The sequence below is a fragment of the Mobula hypostoma genome, chromosome 5, assembly GCF_963921235.1.
Source record: "Mobula hypostoma chromosome 5, sMobHyp1.1, whole genome shotgun sequence".
Classification (NCBI taxonomy): domain Eukaryota; kingdom Metazoa; phylum Chordata; class Chondrichthyes; order Myliobatiformes; family Myliobatidae; genus Mobula; species Mobula hypostoma.
This window is the reverse complement of record NC_086101.1, coordinates 139472997-139496291: the sequence shown is the minus strand read 5'-3', so window position 1 is coordinate 139496291 and position 23295 is coordinate 139472997. Positions and strand designations below refer to the sequence as shown.

Sequence of the window (23295 nt, the reverse complement as noted above, 5' to 3'; positions counted from 1 at the left end):
GTGTAAGGCAACAATATGCCAAGACTTCTTTAACTACATCCTACTCAACTAGCATTTGGGGCATGGAAATGCATTCACATTCTTTTCCAAGTCACCTTTAATCCTGGTTTGGATATATATTGGCACTTCCTCCATTGCTAAATCCCCAAGCCAACCGTGGGAGTAGCATCATGATCAAAAACTGCTGTGTTCCAGTACCACCATCACATAAGGAGTAGGGAATGGGCTGTAAACACCAGTAACACTCACATAAATGGAAATGGCATTCAGACTATTGTCATAGGCTTTTGTTATTTTGTGAAGGTTGAGAATACTGTCATTTCTGCCACACTACTCACCCGTTTTGGACCAAACAGATTATGGTATAGAGTTCGAAACCTTTTGCGCGTGTAATTGCAGCGATAAGCTCCTCCCATCAGGTTCTCAATCACCAGCCCGATGTCAATTAAACTGATTCTATAATCAGGAGGAAGGTTCCCCTAAACAACACCAAACATAGGAGAGAGACAGAGAGGTTGTATATGAATAGTACACTATGAAAACAACCGGATAAATTATTTTTATTGGATTTTAGATGAAGAGTTTAAAATTAATTAATAATGCTTTTAGTAGTGTTGTTGAAAATGGATCCAATGGATTTGCACACTACCTTTTGTGTTAACTTTAGTTTAATAACAAATGTGTTTTATGTGCTAAGCAGATTTTAATCAATTCACCTGAAAATAGATCCAGCTGAATGCTTGGTATTCTCGCTTGGAGAGAACAAATAAGTTTGAATGAGTTACTGCAGCATTTTACAGCACATATCAAAATTTAGCTTCATTCATGATGGTCTCAGAAGGCTGAAATTTGACAAGCAATCTTCTGATAAAGAGACTGCAATTCTAGATTACATAAAAAAGGTAGTTTTTATCAGTAGCGTTCATTGACTTTGTTACTGTTTTGTCAACATAGCATTTATGATCATCTTTACTCCGCGGTTTACGTTTTTTTAAGTATTAACAAACCCTTCAGACCATTCATTTGTACAGCTAAAATGTCATTCAGCATCACAAGAGGGAGTTTTTAAATTTCATTTATCACTTCCCTTTGTATTGCATTGCCTCTATTTCATCTGAGGTACTTTTCATAGCCCATTGTCAGACCAATTCCTGGACTGCCATGCAATTGCTTTAACAAGCATGCCAAGCAGTCATTACCATCCAATGCCCAGTGAAGACACAAATCGATCAAGGCTCATTGCCACATTCTATCTCATAGACTGTCCAGGTTGCCCATTATTTCATATGTTTGTTGATTGACTCTGGCTCTTGGCATATTAATGCTTCAGTTTTAAAAATCGCTTCATTAGATCCAAATCCCTCCATGACCTCACCCCCTCTCTTTCACTGTAACATCTTTCAATCCCGTAACTTTCTCTATGTGTTTCTCCAGCTTTGGCCTCTGGTAGCTGTGTGCCTGTGCTTTGAACCCTGGAATCCTCTGTCTCGTGTTACTGTGTTACCTTTCCATCCTCTCTTATACACTCCTTGAAAACCTTATCCTGAGAATGAGTCAGTACGAGAGTGAGTAATAGATGGGGCCTACACCCTTACCCTCATGCCAGTAAATCTACAAACAGTTCAAATAGAACATTATATTGTGGCCCTAACAAGGTTGGGCTACTTTAGATTTAATCAACAGTAACAGCTTGTCATTCTGAAGGATTCTCTTGGGAATGGTGATCATGATATGATTAAATTTCATGCTCAGTTTGAGAGTGACAAACTTACGCCCCAAAGTAGAATCTCATTAGTAAGTAAAGGCATAAGGCTAAAAGAAAATGTACAAATCAGATTAAACGTTTGGATGGGAGATAAGTAAATGAACATTTGGGACATCGCAGTATCATGGTGGATAACGTAATGAGTTACAGCACCAATGATCAGGGTTCAATTGCTGCCACTGTATGTCAGGAGTTTATACGATCTTCCTGTGACCGCGTTAAGCTTCCTTCGGGTGCTCCCATTTCCTCCCACATTCCAAAGACGTCCAGGTTAGCAGGGGTTAGTAAATTGTGGGTATGGCATTTTGGCACCGGAAGCATGGCAACATTTACATGTTGCCCCCAACATGTCGTTGGACTGTGTTAGTCATTGACACAAATGTCACAATTCACTCTTGTGGCAAATAAAACTAATCTTTAATCCCTAATCCCTGGTTTACGAAGTAAATTAAATGCAGCATTGGATTGAAAGAAAATTTAAAAGAAAATAATAAAATGGAAAATTAGGAGAATTTTAGAAATCAGCAAATGCATACTAGAACTTTGGTTAAAAAAAGAGCATGAATGCAATATATTAATGAATATACACTTAGTGGCCACTTTATTAGGTACACCTATACCTCTGCTTGAATATGCAGATATTAACAACAGAGGTCTGGGCACAGCCGAGATATTGGGATACTGCCTTCAGATTGGAGGATAAGGTAACTCTCAGGTCAGCAAGAGCTGTGATTCCCTGTGCCATCAGAAAGGCAAAGCGTGGTAACTCACAGGGAATATATAGCCGTTCCTCTGACAAAAGAGATGAGACATGCGGCACATATGGCAGGGCACTAAGACCATAACTACGATGACAATGACACATCCCTTCCTGATGGGCTGAATGCCTTTTATGCTCAGTTTGATGTATGCAACGATGTGCTGGTGGGAAAGGCTCCCCTGTCCCCCGAGGAGCAGGCACTCGGTTTGGCTGCAGCCGACGTGAGGTAGACGCTAGCCAGATGCCACCCATGTAATGCTGCGGGCCCTGATAAAGTATCTTGTAGGGTGCTCAGGGTCTGTGCAGTCCATTTAACAGAGGTTCTAACAAACGTCTTTAACATCTCTGGTACAAACCACTATCCCCTCAAGCTTCAAGGAGGCCACCATCATCCCAGTGCCCACGAGGGTGACTGCAACCTGCTTCAACCAACTACCACCCAGTGGCGCTGAACTCAACAACAATGGAGTGCTTTGAGTAGTTGGATGTGGATCGCATTAAATCCCATCTTCCTGCTGCACTGGAGCCTTTCCAGATTGCCTGTTACTGAAATCGATCCACTGACCATGCCATAGCCTCTGCACTCCAGTCCATCCAGTCCCACCTGGAAAATGGGGCCTCATTTGCCATGATGCTGTTCATCGACTTCAGCTTGGTGTTTAATAATGATTATCCTTCAGAAGCTAGCGGTTAAACTGTTCACATTGGTTTTCAGCATCTCTCTCTGCAACTGGATCCTGGACTTCTTGATAGAAAGGCCACTGTCAGTCCATATTGGCAGAAATATTTCTAGCTCCATCGCGCTGATCACCAGCGCTTCCCAGAGCTGCATGCTCAGCCACTGCTGACACACGACTGCACTGCTAGACCCAATTCAAATAGTCACCAAGTTCACTGATAGCACAACTGTCGCTGGCCTCATTAGCAACAGCAACGTGACGGTGTACAGAGAGGAGGCAGACTGGTCGGTAGAACAGTGCAAACACAACGAATTGAGTTTCAATGTAGCCAATACCAAAGAGGTGCTTGTGGACATTAGAATGGCGCAGACCGACCATGCCTCACCGTATGTGCACGGCTCCTCTGTGTAGAAGACTAGGAGCACTAAGTTTCTAGAATGCATGCTCACATGGTCCCTCAACACCACCCCTTTGGTCAAGAAAGCACACCAACATCTCCATTTCCTGAGGTGAGTAAGGCTCTCCCCCCCACACCCCAATACTAATCAATTTTTTCCAGGAGCTGAGATGACCATCGGGGCCTCCCTTCCACCCATCAGAGATACTTATCAGGAGAACTGCATACGCAAGGCCTTAGCATTGTAAATGATCCCGCCAACCGACCAACAAGCTCTTCGACCCGCTACTGTAGCATTAGGACAAGAACGGTCAGGATGGGAAATGGTTTCTTCCTCCAGGCCATGACTACTGAACCCCGTCACCACTCTGGGCTTATCACGCATGAAGCGCCAGTAGCGTTATACTGTTTACTTTTAAACTTATGTTGTAAATGCACCTTATTATTTGTTAATCTACTTGGGGTAATACAGCTTTGTGTTATGCGTGTGAGTTATATGTACTGTGTTGTGCATCGTGGTCTAGAAACGTTGTTTCGTTTGGTGGTATACATGTGTTTCGTTGAATGATAATAACTTGAACTTGAAATATCTAGTCAGCCAATCATATGGCAGCAACTTAATGCAGGAAAGCATGCAGATAGGTTCAGTTGTTCAGACCAAGGATCAGAGTGAGGAAGAAACGTGATCTGAGTGGCTTTGACCGTGGAATGATTGTTGGTGCCAGAAGAAGTGGTTTGAGTATCGCAGAGATTGCTGATCACCTGGGATGCACACACACAACAGTTTACAGAGATTCGTGCGAAAAACAAACATCTAGCGAGTGTCAGTTCTGTGGGCGAGAAAGGCTTGTTAATGTGAGAGGTCAGAGGAGAAAGCCTAGACTGGTTCAAGCTGACAGGAAGGTGGCAGTAACTCAAGAAACCATATGTTACAACAGTAGTGTGCAGAACTGCATCTCAGATGCACAACACATCGAAACTTGTAGTGGATGGGCTACAGCAGCAGATGGCCACACCAGGTTCCACTCTGGTATCTATGATTCCTGTAGCTTGAACGTACATCATAGTCAACATAGACAAGTGTGAGCTATAGGATCTTTTTTCCATGATGTACAGTATAACTCAATAACTTTATGACTCTTATCTTTAACATCCCACCACTAGGACATCACTGCAAGGATTTCTTGGGGCGGTGTCCCAGACCCAGCCACCTTGAGCTGCTTCATCAATAATCTCCCTTTCATCATAAGATTAGAATGGAGATGCTCCCTGCCGATCACACAGTGTTCAATTGCACTCACAACCTCTCAGTGAGATATATATTGTACAACATTTCTGCATGAGCTGAGAGGTGGTAAGAAACATTCATGCCATTAAAACATCAAGGTATGACCATCACCATTTAGAGAGAGTCCAAGTGCATTTGCTTAACACTCAACAGCATTGACGTTGCCAAGCCCCTAATAACAGAACATAGTACAGTTCAACACAGTACAGGCGCTTTGGCTCTCAGTGTTCTGCTGACCCTGTAACCTACTTTAAGTTCAATTTAACTCTTCTCTCCCACATAGCCCTCCATTTTTCTGTCATCCATGTGTCTATCCAAGAGTCTCTAAAAAATATTGAGAACATGAGAAGAAGAGTCCTTGAAAGTGAGTCCAGTTCAGTTTCGGATGGATGAAGTTGAGTGAAGTTATCTTCTCTGGTTCAAGAGCCTGATGGTCGAGGGGTAGTAACTGTTCCTGAACCAGGTGGCGTGAGACCTGAGGCTTCTGTAGTTTCTTCTTGATGGCAGCAGCGAGAAGAGAGTATGTCCTGGATGATGGGGGTTCTTGGTGATGGATACTGCTTTCCTCCTCTTTGGTAGGGAGGGGGATACTCACCACTCAAATAGTGGGTCTTGGCAGTTAAGGTTACCATGGTGGATAAGCAAGGAAGTGAAGAAGTCTTTGAAGATTGCGTAGCTCAAAATAGGAATATTTAATATCACCGGCATATGCTGTAAAATTTGTTGTCTTTACAGTGTAGTGCAGTACAATGCAATACCACACAGAGAGAAAAAAATGTGAATTACAGTAAGTATATATAAAATAGTTAAATAAGTAGGGCAAAAATAAAAACTAAAAAAGTAATAAGGTAGTGTTCATGAGTTCAATGTCAATTCAGAAATCAGATGGCAGAGGGGAAGAAGCTGTTCCTGAATTGCTGAGTGTGTGCCTTCAGGCTCCTGTACCTCCTTCCTGATGGTAACAGTGAAAAGACGCTATCTTCTGGTTGATGGGGGCTCTTGATGATGGATGCTACCTTTTTGAGGCATCAGTCCTCGAAGAAGTCCTGTATACTACGGAGGCTAGTGCCCAAGATGGACCTAAGTTTACAACTTTCTGCAGTTTCTTTTGATCCTGGGAGGTAGCCACCCTCCCCATACCAGTTGGTGATGCAGCCAGTTAGAATGCCCGCCATGGTACATTTGTAGAAATTTGTAAGTGTGTATGGTGACATACCAAATCTCCTCAAACTCCTAATGAAATATAGCTTCTGTGGTGGTTTCTTTGTAGGTGCATTGATATGTTGGGCCCATGATAGATCCTCGGAGATGTTAGTGCCCAGAACTTGAAATTGTTCACTCTCTTCACTTCTGATCCCTCCATGAGGACCGGTGAGTGTTCCATCATCTTACTCTTTCTGAAGTCCACAATCAGTTCTTTGGCCTTACTGACAATGAGTGCAAGGTAGTTGCTGTGACACCACTCAACTAACTGATATACTTTACTCCTGTACGCTGTCTCGTCACCATCTGAAATTCTGCCAACAATTATTGTGCTGTCAGCATATTCACAGATGGTATTTGAGCTGTGCCCAGTCACACAGGTCATGGGTGTAGAGAGAGTAGTGTAGTAGGCTAAGCACACACCCCTGAGGTGTGCTAGTGTTGACTCTCAGTGAGGGGGAGATATTATTTCCAACCTACACAGATAATGGAAGTTGAGGATCCAGTCGCAGAGGGAAGTACAGAGACCCAGGTTTTGGAGCCATTTGTGTGTATCAGATAGGACTTACCATCTTCATTTGAGTTTAGCATCTCAGGGTCAGCAAACCCAATACCATCACACAATAGAGGATGGAGTGTCTTAAAAATCAGTGGTGAGACCTACTGTAATCACCAATTCTGTTAATAACCAAGATGAAATGACAGAGTATGTCAGTCAAGGTCATTTTAGTTAGTTGGATGGAGTAGAGGAGTTAGAGACCATGGATTGAGCTGGGAACAAGTTTCATCAGCTTCATGAGCTAGGAGTAGTGGTTGGATTCTGTCTGCTCAGAGAATGGGTGAAGATCTGAGTGCAGAAACTAAAGGGAACCTCCCTAATATATTGTAGGTTTCCAACGTAATGGGCCAGACTTGATCAGGGATGTCCTTTTTAAATCATTGTTTTTAAAACTCCATGTTTTGAGACTTCTCAAAGACAGACATACCTCAGGATAAAATGACCTAATTCAACTGGAAATGATTCAAGTGAGCATCGTGTGGGAATGAGGTTGATTGTTGCATGACTAATGAAGAAGCATGAAATTGGAAAAGTCGTTCGTGACCAGCAGATTTTAGGGTTGGTGTGACTCAGACTGGATAATTGTCATCATGCTTCACTCTGGGAATAAATGAATTTTTTACACATGGCACTGAAAGAAAAATTTTCAGGTCAAGGTCTGCCTCATTCATGACCTGGAGAAAATTAGTTACATTAATCACAGAGTTGTCTAGGCTCAAATTAATTGCAATACATCTTGGCATGTTTATCTTTTGGCCAGTATTGTTATAGGCTGGCATATCCTAGACAAAGTGAGTACACAGGAGACTTCAGATGGTGAAATCGGAAGCAAAAATAAAAACAATCTTCTGGAAGAACACAACATGTCGAACAGCACCTGCAGCAGGAAAGGAATTGTCAGTCTCTCAGACCTGATGCAGAATGTTGACTCAAAATATAACAGTTTGCTCAACCCATTGAGTTCCACCAGCAGATTGTTATCGTTGGGTAAATATACTGGCTCACTTTATTTGCAGTCTTACCTCTACAGTGAAGTTTGTAGGGTCAAGTCATTGTTTGGATCTTTCACAAACAACCCTGTCATCACAACTCAAAGCACCTTACAGTCAAGGAAGAATCTTGAAATGGAATTCCTCCATCTCGTATGGGAAATTTTACACTAGTGATACTCAGAACTGTTTTTATGATATTAGCTAATAGATAAGTATTAGCCAGGGCTCTGAGGATATCTCCTCTTATCTTCTGTGACTAAGTGCCTTTAAATCCACTTCAGTGTAAAAATGCACCTTTGATACTGTAGCACCACTTCCCACTCCCTACAGTTTAGAAACATAGAAAATAGGTGCAGGAGTAGGCCATTCGGCCCTTCGAGCCTGCACCGCCATTCAGTATGATCATGGCTGATCATCCAACTCAGAACCCTGTACCTGCCTTCTCTCCATACCCCCTGATCCCTTCAGCCACAAGGGTCATATCTAACTCCCTCTTAAATATAGACAATGAACTGGCCTCAGCTGTTTCCTGTGGCAGAGAATTCCACAAATTCACCACTCTCTGTGTGAAGAAGTTTTTCCTCATCTCGGTCCTAAAAGGCTTCCCCTTTATCCTCAAACTGTGACCGCTCGTTCTGGACTTCCCCAACATCGGGAACAATCTTCCTGCATCTAGCCTGTCCAATCCCTTTAGGATTTTATACGTTTCCATAAGATCCCCCCTCAATCTTCTAAATTCCAGAGAGTATAAGCCTAGTCGATCCAGTCTTTCATCATATGAAAGTCCTGCCACGAGTCCCTATTTAAATGTTGAACAATGTAAAGATGTTAGTCTTCCCGAACAGCAAAATGTCCGTAAGGGATTGCTGCCAGCTGGCACATCCCAGGCTGCAGGAGTACATGGTGAGGGATGCACTGAAGCTTAGTGCAGCCAATGCCAAGGCTCTGTGGGAAGGATCAGAGTCTAGTCTCGTCTCCTTCCGCTACTAGACATGGAGCAGCTGAGTCAGGTTGGGAAGCTCTAACAATGGATGCGTGTTTTACCCCATGGGGCCACATGGAGGGCAATGGAGCTATGTACAAAAAAAAAATGACTTGTTTATACTAATGAATGTACAGGTTGAATGACAGTGAGAATGCAAAGAGCTTTGCATTGTCTTTATTCTTTTGTACTTTTAAAATTCTGAATTAAGTTTATTTTTGAAATGAAAAAAGATGCCCCACTTTAACAGATGATCACCCCATGAAAACTACCTCACTACTTTTGCACTACCAATTTAATTTTTAAATACATTTCTCATGGCAATTTATAGTTTTTTTATGTATTGCACTGTATTTCTGAAGCAGAACAAATTTCATGACACATGTCGATGATATGAAACCTGATGATTTTAATTCTTTACTGTTTGAAATGGCGAAAGGTGCGTGAGAAACAACTGACACTGAATGAAATGCAGCCTCCTTTCTTTAAATGGACTGGCTATCAGATACATACTACATTCGTCAAGCCCAACAGTATGAACTGCATCCGAAGCTCAGGATTTTCCAGCGAGCATCAATCTGAAATGGTGTGGAATGACAACAGCTTGGCACGGTCATTGTCTGTCATGCACCAGTATTCTGACCTGTACAAGAGTATGGAAAGAACACGGCTTTGGTCCAGCTTCATTTTGGTGTGGATGCTGTACTTGGTTGCTCATTGACCTGAAGACATCTCTAGCTTTGCTGAGCTCTGCACTGGATGGTGCCACCATCCAGCCGAATGATGCTGACCAGGTAGGTGAATTTGCCAGTGCTGAGTAAATCGACGGGAGGAGGAGACTCTGCATTGAGGGTCATGCTCTCTGTCTTTTTCTAGCTCACTCTGAGTCCAACCTGTCTATCAAAAGTATACAGGTGCTGAGTTTTCTCTTGCGAGGTTATTTGCAAAGTTAAGGTCTTCTAAAGTAGAGAATAGAGTCCACTTAATGCCTCTCTGCATATCTTTCATTGTTTGCCTCATTATTTAACCTAGTGAATGACTGGATTACATCACCAACATCTCACAGGCTTGCCTGACTCTGGTCTTGACTTCAAAGCTCAAATTGCAGTCCTCAACTGTGCAGGGGAAGTTAGCACAGAAGCTCTGGATAGCTGGACAATTTTGGAAGGGATCCCATATGATCTGAGAATTCGCCAGAGCCTCTCCCTGTGGATGCTATCAAAAGCGTTTTCAAGGCTATGAAATTCACACACAGTTGTCTCTGCCACTCTGTGTACTGCTCCATGATGTTACACAGTGTGAAGATCTGTATGTTTCTCCTGAAGCCAGCTTGCTCTTTCCTCAAGCACATATTGACAGTATTTAAAATCTGTTGGACAATGACATTGGTGAGAATCTTACTGGGCACTGACAAATGTGCAATGCCACGCCAGTTGTTGCAATCACTTAGCGCTTCTATTTCAGGGATCCTAATGATAACTCCCTTTGTCCAGTTCTTGGGTAGGTGACCCTATTCCCAGACTATAGTAAACAGTGGTTGCTGGATGGCTGCTGCAACTTTTGGTTCAGTTCAATGTTCAAATTGTCATGTCTGAAGCTTTGCTGTTCTTTCATGATTTAATTGCAGCAACAATCTCTACTTTCTTGGGTGGATCTGCGATGACGTTGTGGTCCTCTGCTGCCTCTTGTACTTCAAGTTCTCCATTTGGTGGTGATCTATTCAGTAATTCTCTGAAATACTGTCCACTGTGCTTCTTGCTGTTTCTCAGTTGTCAAAAGCAGACGGTTCTAATCTCTCACAGGACCACTGGAACTGGCCTGGAACTTTACATATACCAGTTTTGAAATCTTGTACACTTTTCCCTGATCACCTCAATTACCTGTGGCTTCGCCCTCCTCTGCAAGGTTTTCCATGTAGGTTCTCTTATTCTTTCTTACAAGTCATTTCACCTTATTAGCTTCACTATATTCTAGCTGAAGTTTCTCCTTAAATTGTGTTGACTGCATTTAACACTTCCTTCTTAATTTTTTGTCTTTCTTCTAAGGCTGTCCATGTTTCCTGATGTATCCATTATTTGGTCTTCTTTTCAGCTCTACATCCCAGACAAGCCTCGCTGCTCTCCTTGAAGATTGAATCAATCTGTTTCTACATTGTGTCGATCCTGTCTCCTGACACATCCTCATCAAGGTCTTGCAAGACCTGGAATCTGTTAAACTGAATGATGAATGCAGATCTCACACTGGTGTCCTTGGGCTTTTCAACATCAAAACATCTTTGTGCATGTGTTCTTGTCCCAGTTCTTCTCAACTTGAGTTTCATCACTGCCACGAGGTGGCGATCACTTCCTGTATTTGCTCCTCTCTTCACCTTTAGATCATACAATGTTCATCTCCACGTACCACTGATCATTAAAAGGTCAATTTGCTTCTTGTTGTGTTCATTGGAAGGGCGCCATGTCAGTTTGTGGATTTCACGGTGTGCAAAGATAACCCCTCCTATGGCTAGATTTGTTCATGGCATAGAATTCCAGCAGTTCTTCACCATTGTTATTCATCATTCCACATCCATGCGGGCCCATGACAGTGAAGTGTGAGCTGTTATTTTCCCCTTTGGCATTTAGATCTTCAAAGATGATAATTATGTCATGGTGTGGTGTTAACTACTTCCGACTGCAAGTTGTTCATTGAAGACATCCTTTTCTTCAATGTCACTATTGTTAGTTGGAGCACAGCACTGAATCACAGACATGTTCACTTGCTTCCCTTTCAGCCTGACTCTCACCAGCCTACGGGTGATTGGTATCCACTCTAGCAAGCACCTTGCAATGTCTTTCTTCAAAATGACAGCCACACCATCATGATGCTGACCCTCTTCCCTTCCTGAGTATAAAACTGTTTCACCAGTTGCTGCCTTTAGTCTGCCAAATCCTGTCCATCTGCTTTCACTGATAATCTGCATTTCTGCAGTTATTTGTGCTAGATTGCCAGTGTTGCACATGGTTTGTGTATTCCAAAACCCATTTTGTTCTTGGTCTTGGCAGTGTTCAAGGCTTCCTTCATCATTCCAGTAGCTTCCTCTTGACTTTCACCACTGTCAGTCATGCAGATCTTGGGTGGAGAGTCAGGAATACCATTGCACACAGATATAAAAGGATTCTTCATTGCTGTTTCTATAACAATTTTTTTTGACTTGTCAGGGTTGTTAGCCTTGAGCTGAACCCCTAAAGTGGAGGACCAGTGGACCACTCTTACCTCTGACCTCTGACCTATAAGCTTTTATAGATATGTAAAAAGGAAAAGACTGGTAAAGACAAATGTAGGTCCCCTACAGACAGAAACAGGTGAATTGATCATGGGGAGCAAGGACATGGCAGACCAGTTGAATAATTACTTTGGTTCTGTCTTCACTAAGGAGGACATAAATAATCTTCCAGAAATAGTAGGGGACAGAGGGTCCAGTGAGATGGAGGAACTGAGCGAAATACATGTTAGTAGGGAAGTGGTGTTAGGTAAATTGAAGGGATTAAAGGCAGATAAATCCCCGGGGCCAGATGGTCTGCGTCCCAGAGTGCTTAAGGAAGTAGCCCAAGAAATAGTGGATGCATTAGTGATAATTTTTCAAAACTCATTAGATTCTGGACTAGTTCCTGAGGATTGGAGGGTGGCTAATGTAACCCCACTTTTTAAAAAAGGAGGGAGAGAGAAACCGGGGAATTATAGACCGGTTAGCCTAACGTCAGTGGTGGGGAAACTGCTGGAGTCAGTTATCAAAGATTTGATAACAGCACATTTGGAAAGCGGTGAAATCATCGGACAAAGTCAGCATGGATTTGTGAAAGGAAAATCATGTCTGACGAATCTCATAGAATTTTTTGAGGATGTAACTAGTAGAGTGAATAGGGGAGAACCAGTGGATGTGGTATATTTGGATTTTCAAAAGGCTTTTGACAAGGTCCCACACAGGTGATTAGTGTGCAAACTTAAAGCACACGGTATTGGGGGTAAGGTATTGATGTGGATAGAGGATTGGTTAGCAGACAGGAAGCAAAGAGTGGGAATAAATGGGACCTTTTCAGAATGGCAGGCAGTGACTAGTGGGGTACCGCAAGGCTCAGTGCTGGGACCCCAGTTGTTTACAATATATATTAATGACTTGGATGAGGGAGTTAAATGCAGCATCTCCAAGTTTGCGGATGACACGAAGCTGGGCGGCAGTGTTAGCTGTGAGGAGGATGCTAAGAGGATGCAGGGTGACTTGGATAGGTTGGGTGAGTGGGCAAATTCATGGCAGATGCAATTTAATGTGGATAAATGTGAAGTTATCCACTTTGGTGGCAAAAATAGGAAAACAGATTATTATCTGAATGGCGGCCGATTAGGAAAAGGGGAGGTGCAACGAGACCTGGGTGTCATTATACACCAGTCATTGAAAGTGGGCATGCAGGTACAGCAGGCGGTGAAAAAGGCGAATGGTATGCTGGCATTTATAGCAAGAGGATTCGAGTACAGGAGCAGAGAGGTACTACTGCAGTTGTACAAGGCCTTGGTGAGACCACACCTGAAGTATTGTGTGCAGTTTTGGTCCCCTAATCTGAGGAAAGACATCCTTGCCATAGAGGGAGTACAAAGAAGGTTTACCAGATTGATTCCTGGGATGGCAGGACTTTCATATGAAGAAAGACTGGATGAACTAGGCTTGTACTCGTTGGAATTTAGAAGATTGATGGGGGATCTGATTGAAACGTATAAAATCCTAAAGGGATTGGACAGGCTAGATGCAGGAAGATTGTTCCCGATGTTGGGGAAGTCCAGAACGAGAGGTCACGGTTTGAGGATAAAGGCGAAGCCTTTTAGGACTGAGATTAGGAAAAATTTCTTCACACAGAGAGTGGTGAATCTGTGGAATTCTCTGCCACAGGAAACAGTTGAGGCCAGTTCATTGGCTATATTTAAGAGGGAGTTAGATATGGCCCTTGTGGCTAGGGGGATCAGAGGGTATGGAGGGAAGGCTGGTGCAGGGTTCTGAGTTGGATGATCAGCCATGATCATAATAAATAGCGGTGTAGGCTCGAAGGGCCGAATGGCCTACTCCTGCACCTATTTTCTATGTTTTTTATGTTTACCCCTTGAGATGTTTGACATTAGTTCCTGGTAGGGTCACCAACGCAGAAAGCCCTGACTCCAGCCAGTATAGCTCTTTGGATCAGTGAGACACGCAAGCCTACACACCATGACAAGGTTGTGGTCCTCAGCACATGAGCAGAGAGGCCAATTCCATCAAGACAGGACCTTCATTGGATCCCTGAAGGGTGGAAGAATTGTGGGAGACCAGAGGCAGAAATGAGGACCTTTGGCCACACGAATGAGGACAATAGAGAAGATGGCTAAGGACAGGCAGATGGAGGACCTTCACTGCTGTTCTATACACCATCAGGGTAACAAGGAGTAAGTAACTAATTATCAATCTCAAATGGATGATTTGGCGGAGTCCAGTCTCTGCCATTGGGGCTCCCCAAGTCTGTTGATGGTGGATACAAGTCCAGCTTCAAGAATTTGTTCATATAAATGTTGACCATCATGGCATACTGCATTTTAGCTGAGACACTGAATTGCTTTTTGGTTGGATCCAAAATATCCCATGGCACAATTTAGAAGAATGGGAATTTTTCCAGATCTCCTGACAATATTAATCCTCCAATAAAACAGATTATTTGACCATTATCACAGTTTGTTGGAGCTTGATGTTTGCAAATTAGCTGCTGTGTTCCTCAGTATAAAAATACTTCAGTAATTTATATTTGGCTTTAAGATGCTTTAAAGTTATCTGAAATGAGCAAAAGAAATGCAAGACCTTTCACTTGTACCTCAATTCCAAACTGGGACCCATACAGATTGAAATTGGAACATCACTACTGTACATAGTGGTGTGGTCTATGAATTAGTTGGTGTTGTTGGGTGTGAAAGATTGAAAGAGGACTGGTTGTGAGAAATCCATGAAGATAAGGCTTACATGTGCTCCTCTGATGATTTAACAGTAACAAGAAAGGATTATAAAATCTGCCTGGTTTTCGATCATTTGATTGGGGATAAAACTCCCTAAATAACAGTCAAGTTTACACTATCCATGTAGAAAATATGAAAGTTTGCAAGCTCTTTATTCCCTCTATGCTCATTGGTTCATGAATTCCATAATCTCTTCTCATTTTACCTGACGGCAGTAATTGATCCACTTAAAGAAACAAGATTATAAATGCATTGGAACTCAAGCAGAAGATAATTTTAGACTGTTGGCAAATATATTTAAATTAAATAACACAGTATAGAACAATAAACTCATCTGGAGGCGTTCTGCCTCTGGAGGTGCAGTTTGCTTTGTGTGCAGTTCATTTTGCACTAATATCATTATCATTCATTGCAATTAAGCTAACATTGCACCATGAGTTCTGTGTGTGTATAACCTTGTTTAACACTGACTGTGAGCATAATCAATAGTATTGTGGTGAGCATTCAGTCCATGATGACGGACCAGAAGAGCTCAATTATCTCAACTGCAGTTTTTACTGTGACAGCACAGTTACAGGCAGAGCGCGATTGCTCATTGAGAACCCACTCTGTCACATACAGATCGGGGAAGTGATTATTACACACCCGGTTACAATCAAGGTGACCCCAAAACAAGTGAGCAACTGTATAACCCAAGCTAAACTGTAACAATAAATGAACTTGAACATCTCACCATAATTCCACAAACACATTATAAAGCAATAAGTAGCATTAGCTGTTAGGAATGTTGGGGCACGGTGTCAACTATGCCCCCACCTGAGGGGCCAGCCTTCCCTGGCAACCTCAGAGTCCACAACAAAGTCCAAAAGTCCCGGTGGTGGTCGATGGCGTCGCCTGAAGCGCTGGAGCACGACCACAGCCCCCAAACAGAGGCACTATTTGGTGAGGCAAGTGGCGGGCACCAGGAGTATCACTTTCTTCCAGCAGCATTGCTGGGTCAGTGCTGGCCAAAGGCTGATACAGTCCCAGCTCAGGCAACTACACCTGTTACACCACATTGGAGATGCAGTTGAGCACCTCTCCCAGTCCTCTCCAGTGGCTTCCAAGCTTGGGGGAATAATCCCTTCTTCCAGCTGGGGCAGTAGACCCAAACTGGGGCCCCCACCAGGTCCTGCTGCATGGGTGCCCTAGACTGGCGGCCCGGCCCCTTCTGGGACGTGCAAGCGTCACAGCAGTGCGCGAACAGCTTCGTGTCCTGCCCGCACCCAGGCCAAAAGAAGCATTCATGCAGCTTGCCCAATATCTTTGTGATCCCAAAATGGCTGGCCCCCACCAGCCCGTGCACCAACCGCAGCACTATGGCATGGAGCCCCAGGAGGACCACTTGCTGCAGGAGATGTCTGTCGCCATCAGGAAACTGCCACTGCCGGAACAGCAACCCATCACACACCGCCAGTGTGCCCCACTGAGAGTATAGGCTTTGGTCTCTGGATCCAGGGCGGACACCTCTGCCCATTCCAGGGCCAGCACGGGATCGCTGGCCTGCCCACTGCGCAGCTGCAGGTGGTTAGTGGTGGGGAGGTCTGCCTTGCCGCCAGCTCCCATCTGAAGCACTGCCACCGCCGCTTGCCCCTGGTTTTGCAGTGTTGCGGCGGGCTGCTGTGACACAGGTGGTGGCTGTTGCTGCTCCCACTGCATCCACTTTCCGGAGCTGCCCTGTTGGAGAGCTATGGCTTCAGTGCCGAGGTAGAGTGTTGCCCCTGGCACATCCTCACGGGCTCCCCACCCACCCCTGGCGCGACAGCAGGTCCAGGCCAGTGATGAAGGAATCACCCAGATGTCGGCTAGCCACACCTCATGCTCCATTGTGTCTCTCCCCCACTGCGACGTGCAGCCGCCTCTTCCTTCTCATCGCCACGCAGTCCCCGGTGTCCACCCAGGTGCAGATGGCTGGTCCGTGTTGGGGTGGGGAGCATACCGGGATGGACGATGGTGATGGTTGACCCTGCATCCACCAAAGCACAGCATTTGATGCCCTCCACCACACAGTCCACATACAAGCGTTGCTCCTCACCCAAACGGATGACCCAGAGAGGCAACAATGGAGGTAATTGGTGACGCTGCCCACTTCGTGTTTCCTGATGGCTTGGCGTTGGTGCGGGGCAGTCCTGGGCCACATGGCCTGCCTCACCCAATCCAGGACCAGCGCAGCGCTGGTCAGACCTGTCTCATGGGCTTCTCCTCGTTAATTTTCTTCTCAGCCTCAGTGACAAAAACCCAGCTCGCCGCATGCTGAGTGATCTGGAATGCCTTGGGGGGCTAAAATTGCTATTGCCCTCTCCGCCTCTGCCAGGGCTTCGGCCAGAGACAATGGTGATGTCAGGAAATTGTGAGAAGGTGCTTCGGTGTCAGTGCCTTTACAAAGGCATGTAGGGCAAGGTCTTCCAGGGCTGCGGGAGGGAACTGGGGAGCAGCCATGCCGAGCTCAGGGGCGGAGGTCTCCGCCAATGCCTCCAGGCTTCCTCCCACATGGCTGTCTGCTGCTTAGTTCTTCCCTCATTGCTTCCTCTAATGGCCTCTGCCTGAAACGCCGCTCCATCACTGCTATGAGGGCCCTGTAGTCACACTACACTGCTCAGCCAGCATTAGGTCGAGGAGGACCTGCTGGGCACCTGCCTCCACTGCCAGAGAAAGGTTCATTGCTGTCTCATTGGGGCTCCACTCCTTGTGCCATGTGGCAAGTTTGACTTGCCCCAGATAAGGCTCCAGGTGGCCAGTACCATTGTATCTGGGGAGCTGCAAGGTGGACCTTGTGGCATTAATTGCTGGGGCCCATTAGTCATCCTCTTTTTCCAGTGGCATTGGTGGTGCCTGCTGTGTTCCCCTCCTCCAATGGCTGTGGCGCCTTGGGTTCCCTGACCTGGGCGATCTGCTCACTTCATTGGGGTTCCCTGGGAAGGCATGATGCTTGGTTCCCAGGTTCTCCCTCCCGGTTGGCTACCCATCTTCGGGAGCCCAGCTTGGAGGTGTGGGGGAGGCCTACTACCCAGTCCCTCAACTTACTCGCCGGGTTTTAGGTCAATCCATCTGACGTCGTAGCTCTTCAATTTCACCGTCAGCTTCTAATCCCACTCCTGACACCAATGTGGTGAGCTTTCAGCCCATGATGCAAGACAAAAAAAACAGCTCAACTGCTGTTTTCATTACGACAAGCACAGTAACAGACAGAGTGCCATCGCTCAGTGAGAACCCCCTCAGTCACATACCGACGGTGAGGGGGGAGGGGAGGTGATTTATTTTATTTTTTTTAAACCCTGGTTACAGTCAGGGTGACCCACACACAAGTGAACAACTCTATGACTCGAGCTAAAGTTTTCTCATTAAAACCCTGAAGAAGACTTCTGGCTCAGGGAATTTTTTTCAAAGGCGGTCAACTCCCTGCCGAGCTTTATATGCAAGTGAAAAGACAAGCTATCTTCAAAAGGCATTGCCCATGGACTGCAGGTGCATCTGAATGCCGTATGCTACAATATCAGCTTCCAACCCAGCAACATCGATTGCCGAGCCCTGGAGGTCAGGTGCATCGATCACGTCTTTGCGATGTTCATGCAAAAGGAGCCCGTGCCAGAGCTGAATCGGCAAGAATGAGAGCAGTATGAAGTTGAAATGCTAATGGAAAAAGATTGTTTAGACATAGAGAAAGCTTGTGTAGAAGCTACATTGAGTGCGCTGAAGGAAAAGTGTGAAGCTGAGGCTGCCTTAGCAGAGACTAAGGTATATGAAACAGCATCTGATTTGCAGTGGTGGTAGTCTCTCTAGGAAGGCGATTGAAGAACCGATCGTTGGTGCAAGCCTCTAATATGACATGGTTGCTCGACAGAGGATGAAATCAAAGAAACAGACAGACAGGAACCAGCTTCCTGTCATACTTCACACTAAATTTTTACCCAGTCCTCCTGAACTTGCATTCTCTACTTCAAATTCAAACCCCAAAAAAATGAATCCTTATTTAAGATAGAAAGTGAGAAAATGCCCAAGGTTACCCAACTTGGAAACACATAGGTGTTTATCACTTAATAACAGCAGCAAGAGCTGAACAACACACCAAGTGTATCAGGAGCTCACCTTCCAACAGGAGCTACCGCAGAACCAACTGCACGGCCCTCACTCACTACACCAGGCTGTGGAGATAAATCACCATTGGACAACAGTTTGAGTGAGATGCCAAGTCTGGTCAGAGGAGCCCTGAGGCAGAATCTATCTGAATATGGGCAATATGGTCATCTGGAGTGTGGTGGAGAATCGGGGGAGGATAGCAAGGAGAACTGGAGAACAGGAGCAATATATTGCAGAATACTGATGGAGAAATGATGCAACAAGCACCAATGGACTCCAGGGAACTGAGCCAAGAACCTATTGACACTTCAGAAAAATAAGACCCAGATACAACTGTAAATTCAGGGCCAGCGCCTTGGGCTACTGGTTCCAGCGCAACTGCAGCAGAGAATGGTGGGGAGCCAGCTGAGTATCCATCAGATGTAGCTAATTCCCCAGACACTAAAGACATGTTCTGGAACATCAGAAGTTACCAGAAGCAGAGCCAATAGAATTGTTGCAGAGTCAACAGAAGGGAAGGCCTGCTTACCCCTGCCAACTCTCATTGACTGGGACCATAGTTCCAACAACAGGCATGAAATCTCAACCCGAAGATGTGATTTCACTGGGGCACGTGGTCATCCACAGCGCAAGGGGAAAGCTGATTAGATTTCCTCCACTTGACTTTTCGGCTGAGATTCTCCTGTTGCTTGGCAAAGGTCCATGTAGAAAAGGGACACAAACCACAGTGGTCAGCACGATGCATCTCATGCCCAATGACTGCACCTTGGTTGGGTCCTGGTGGGTGAAGTCTGCCTTGATGGTGCTCATAAGACATAGGAGTAGAATTAGGCCATTCAGCCCATCAAGCCTGCTCTGTCATTCCATCATGGCTGATCCCGAATCCGAATTCCGGCTGTTAATTCGGATTTTGACTTGGAGCAAACATGGTAGAAAAACATCCATCTCCATCCACTCTTTATTTGCCCTTGAAACAGCAATATATGAGAGTGACAAACTTTCTTAATATTGGTAAACATTTAGTAGATGTACTTTAAAGGAAATATTATGTTTATCGTTCATCACTATTAAGCTATCATTGTGCCATGAGTTCACTCCAGTGTGTGTGTTACCTTGTTTAACTCTGATCATGAGAATAATCAATAATATTAGTATATTCTGGTGTGTGATGGTTCTGTACTGAATCTAATATGTGCTTTACTTAACTTTCTGCAGTTTCACTAATCTTTTCTCATTAAAAACAATGAAGGAAGTTTCCGGCTCAGGTGATTTTTTGGGAAGGTGTTTAACTCTCTTTCTGGCTTTGTATGCAATGCACTGTGAATGCAGTAGAGGAGGCTCAAAATATATTAACATGGAGTAAAAGGAGTTCCCTTTAACCTTGGAATCTATGTTTAAATCTAGTGTCGAATGCTGGAATTACAACCTATTCCCTCTGTTATTAATAAAAGTCCGGAAAACATGAGCCTACTCTGCTAAATATATTTCCATGTATCGGGGCATAAAATGCCTCTAGTTATAGGGTAAAGAACCATCCCTCACCCCTTATAGTTTGATATCAATGGCAGGCTCACAGGTTACAAGGTTGGGCCATTCATTTCCTTGTGCCTTTTCCGGCATTCAACCAGATATCAGATGATCAGCAACCCAAATGCAATTTAAGCATCCTAGTGCTTCATTTGCCCAGTAAAGAAGCCATTGAATGATTGGTGTTTGAGCTTGAGATTATAGCATAACATGGGTGCATGCAGATAGGAAACTCTAGACTGAAGGATATTATTGACTGCTTGGTGTGATACTGGTTGTTTGCAGAGGAAAAGAATGATTTCCACTACATCAGTTCATTTCTTAAAGCACCCAAGTCAACATTGTGTCCCATTAGTGGACTGCAATGCACAAAAGACATGCAACACTTATGAGCAGCAGCCATTTGCAGACCTACCAGTTGCAGGATGCATCAACCTACCTTTTTGACATCCCTGACTAATTGGTACAAAGTGTTGGATGGGCCATGTCTCTGAAATGGAACAGAGGACACAATGACATCAGTAGAATTCACAGTGGGAGTCAGACAGCTTCTTCTGACCTCTGTTACATCTGTAATAATGGCAATACAATATGCGCGTTGCAAAGTGTATGAAGAAATGATTAGCTGCACCAGCAGATCCGTGAAGATAATGTCACTTGTGGTATCCACATGATCATGGATTGAAATGCTATGAAGTTAGGGGGATAATCCATGATAATAGCTAAGAAGAGGTCAGGGACGTAATCTAGGGTTAGAAAACTAGCAGTCTACTGGTCAGAAGAGAGGGTCAGTATGAAGGACTCTCAATTTAGCATTGGAGAGTGATGGTTCAGGTCCTACTCCAGAGAACCAGATGCTGATTGCTCCTGGGGAGTGGTGCATTATTGAAGGAACTAACCTTTGGATGGGATATTTAACCAAGAATCCTATCAAATGCCTGAAAATAATACATTGAAAGAGGAACAGCAGAATTTTCCTTTGTCCTGGGCAAGATCTTTCCCCAACCAGCCTCACCCAAGAATAGATCTGCTGGTCATTGCTGCATTCCCTCCTGGGAACTTGCAGTGCCTAAACTGACTGTCACATTGCCTGTGTCACAGGGTGACCAGATTTCAGAAGATGTTGCTGGGACATCCTCTGTGGATGGGAGGCCCTGGAGAAATTCAGGACTGTTCTCCAGAGCTGACACCAGAGTGGGGTTGGGAGGATGGGTGGGCACACAGTAAAGACCAGGCAGATGAAAACAGTGTGGCTTCAATGCATGAACTCACGGTGTTGTAGAGCTCTTCGAGCCTGGAGATGGTGAGGAACCGATGCATGCTCACCCCGTTCTCAATCAGCAGCTTCACAAATTCCACACGATCCAGCACCAGTGCATCAAGCATGGCTTGCTCGAGGGAACCCACCTAAATACACCAGTAATTAGATCCAATCATGGGTTCAGAATTCAAAGGCAATGGTTTCATTCACCTGACTGGAGTTGTTGCTTGTCAATTGTAAATTTTAAATCTGCAATTGATTTCATTAACCAAGGTTACTGAGTGACATAGGAAAAAGGCAGACTATTCAATATTCAATATTTCCTTACAACATAGATAAAGGGAAAAAATTTGATAGCAGCCTGAGAGGTAACTTCTCTACATGAAGCGTAGTGGATACTGGAAGGAGCTGCCAAAGGAAGTGGTCAGGGTGGGTACAATTGCAAACTTGGAGGTACTTTGATGTGTACATGGAGGAGAGGATCTTGGAGGGTTATGGGCAGAACATGGGCAACTGGGTCCATCAGGATGAATGCTGTGGTTGACATGGACTAGTTGGGCCAAAGAGCCTATATTACTTGATGACTCTATACAATGCATACATTTCAGCTCTTTGATAGCTGCCTTACAGAGTGATCCGATCCCTGAATGATTTTCCTTGTAACCTACTCTCCCTATATTCCCAACATCACCCCTGAAATTCCATCACATGTCTACCCACTAACCTACCAATCTGCATACCTTTGGTATATGGGGAGAAAACAGATATACCCAAGAGAAACCAAATGCAGTCATGGGGAGCATGCACAGATTCCACATGGATAGCACTAGAGTTCAGGATTGAACCTGGAGGCCGAGTTGAGTCACTATGGGACTAGACTACATCACCTGATTGAATGGGAACATGAACAGCTCAGTGGCCGCCTTCTGGGTTTATGTCCCTAATAATAAAGTCAGGCATCAGTTTAAAAGTAAAAATGCCAATTATTCCAACAAAGTTCAGAACTGTGACATCAGATGGCTATGTTTGAGAGAAGTAGCTGTGGGATTATAAATATAACAAATAAGTTCCCTTTAAAGATTTGCAAACATAAAAGTCACATGGCCTTCAGACAAAATGTGTTATATGGCAAAAGCAACATTTCTTCAGATAGCCAAGATATACAGAAACACAAAAGCTGCTCTTGCAGTTCACAGTTAAACTGGTCAGTATGGCGTTCCGTCAGGTTCTGGTGTTCTATTGTCAGAGTCATTACGTAGCAACAGGCTCTTCAACCCATTGAGTCAGTGCCAACCATCAACCACTCATTTACACCTTGCCATTTTTATTCTTCCCACATTCTCATCAACTCCTCCCAGATTTTACTGCATATCTTCAGACTAGGGCAACTTACATGGGCTGATTAACCTACCAATCTTTGGTTTGTGGATGGAAATGCACTCAGTCATAGGAAGAATGTGCAAACTCCACGTAGATGGTACTTGAGGAAGGATTGAACTCGTGTCTCTGGAACTGTGAGGCAGCAGCTCTACTAGCTATACCTCTGTGACACCCTCCGTGAGCCAAAGTTGAAAGGAGATTATATGCTAATAAGTTTGCACAATTAATGTATTGATACGTTGTGGTATGGAGATTACATGTGAAGGAAAAGTCCCTAGGATTAAAGTGAATATCTCCTGTTGGTGTGACGTTGCTTCATTTCAAGAAGGAAGAAGTTGGTAGCCGTGGTGTGTGCTCTGACAGCGAAGGGAAAGTGGGGAAA

General features: G+C 44.5%; 1 protein-coding gene across 8 annotated transcripts in view; it reads right to left on the bottom strand.

The window, feature by feature from the left end:
• The window catches only part of trpm3 (transient receptor potential cation channel, subfamily M, member 3), a 539467-nt gene that overhangs the window by 64694 nt on the left and 451478 nt on the right, over nucleotides 1-23295 (bottom strand). For 4 of the 8 annotated variants that reach the window (XM_063049027.1, XM_063049028.1, XM_063049031.1 and 1 more), the window contains exons 11-14: nucleotides 21545-21679; nucleotides 20712-20762; nucleotides 717-752; nucleotides 339-479 (exon numbers count right to left, since the gene is read on the bottom strand). In XM_063049027.1, coding sequence (XP_062905097.1) covers nucleotides 339-479; nucleotides 717-752; nucleotides 20712-20762; nucleotides 21545-21679 — 363 coding nt within the window. The remainder of the gene's footprint in view (nucleotides 1-338; nucleotides 480-716; nucleotides 753-20711; nucleotides 20763-21544; nucleotides 21680-23295) is intronic. The other 4 variants (XM_063049029.1, XM_063049030.1, XM_063049033.1 and 1 more) reach the window with 1 other exon arrangement.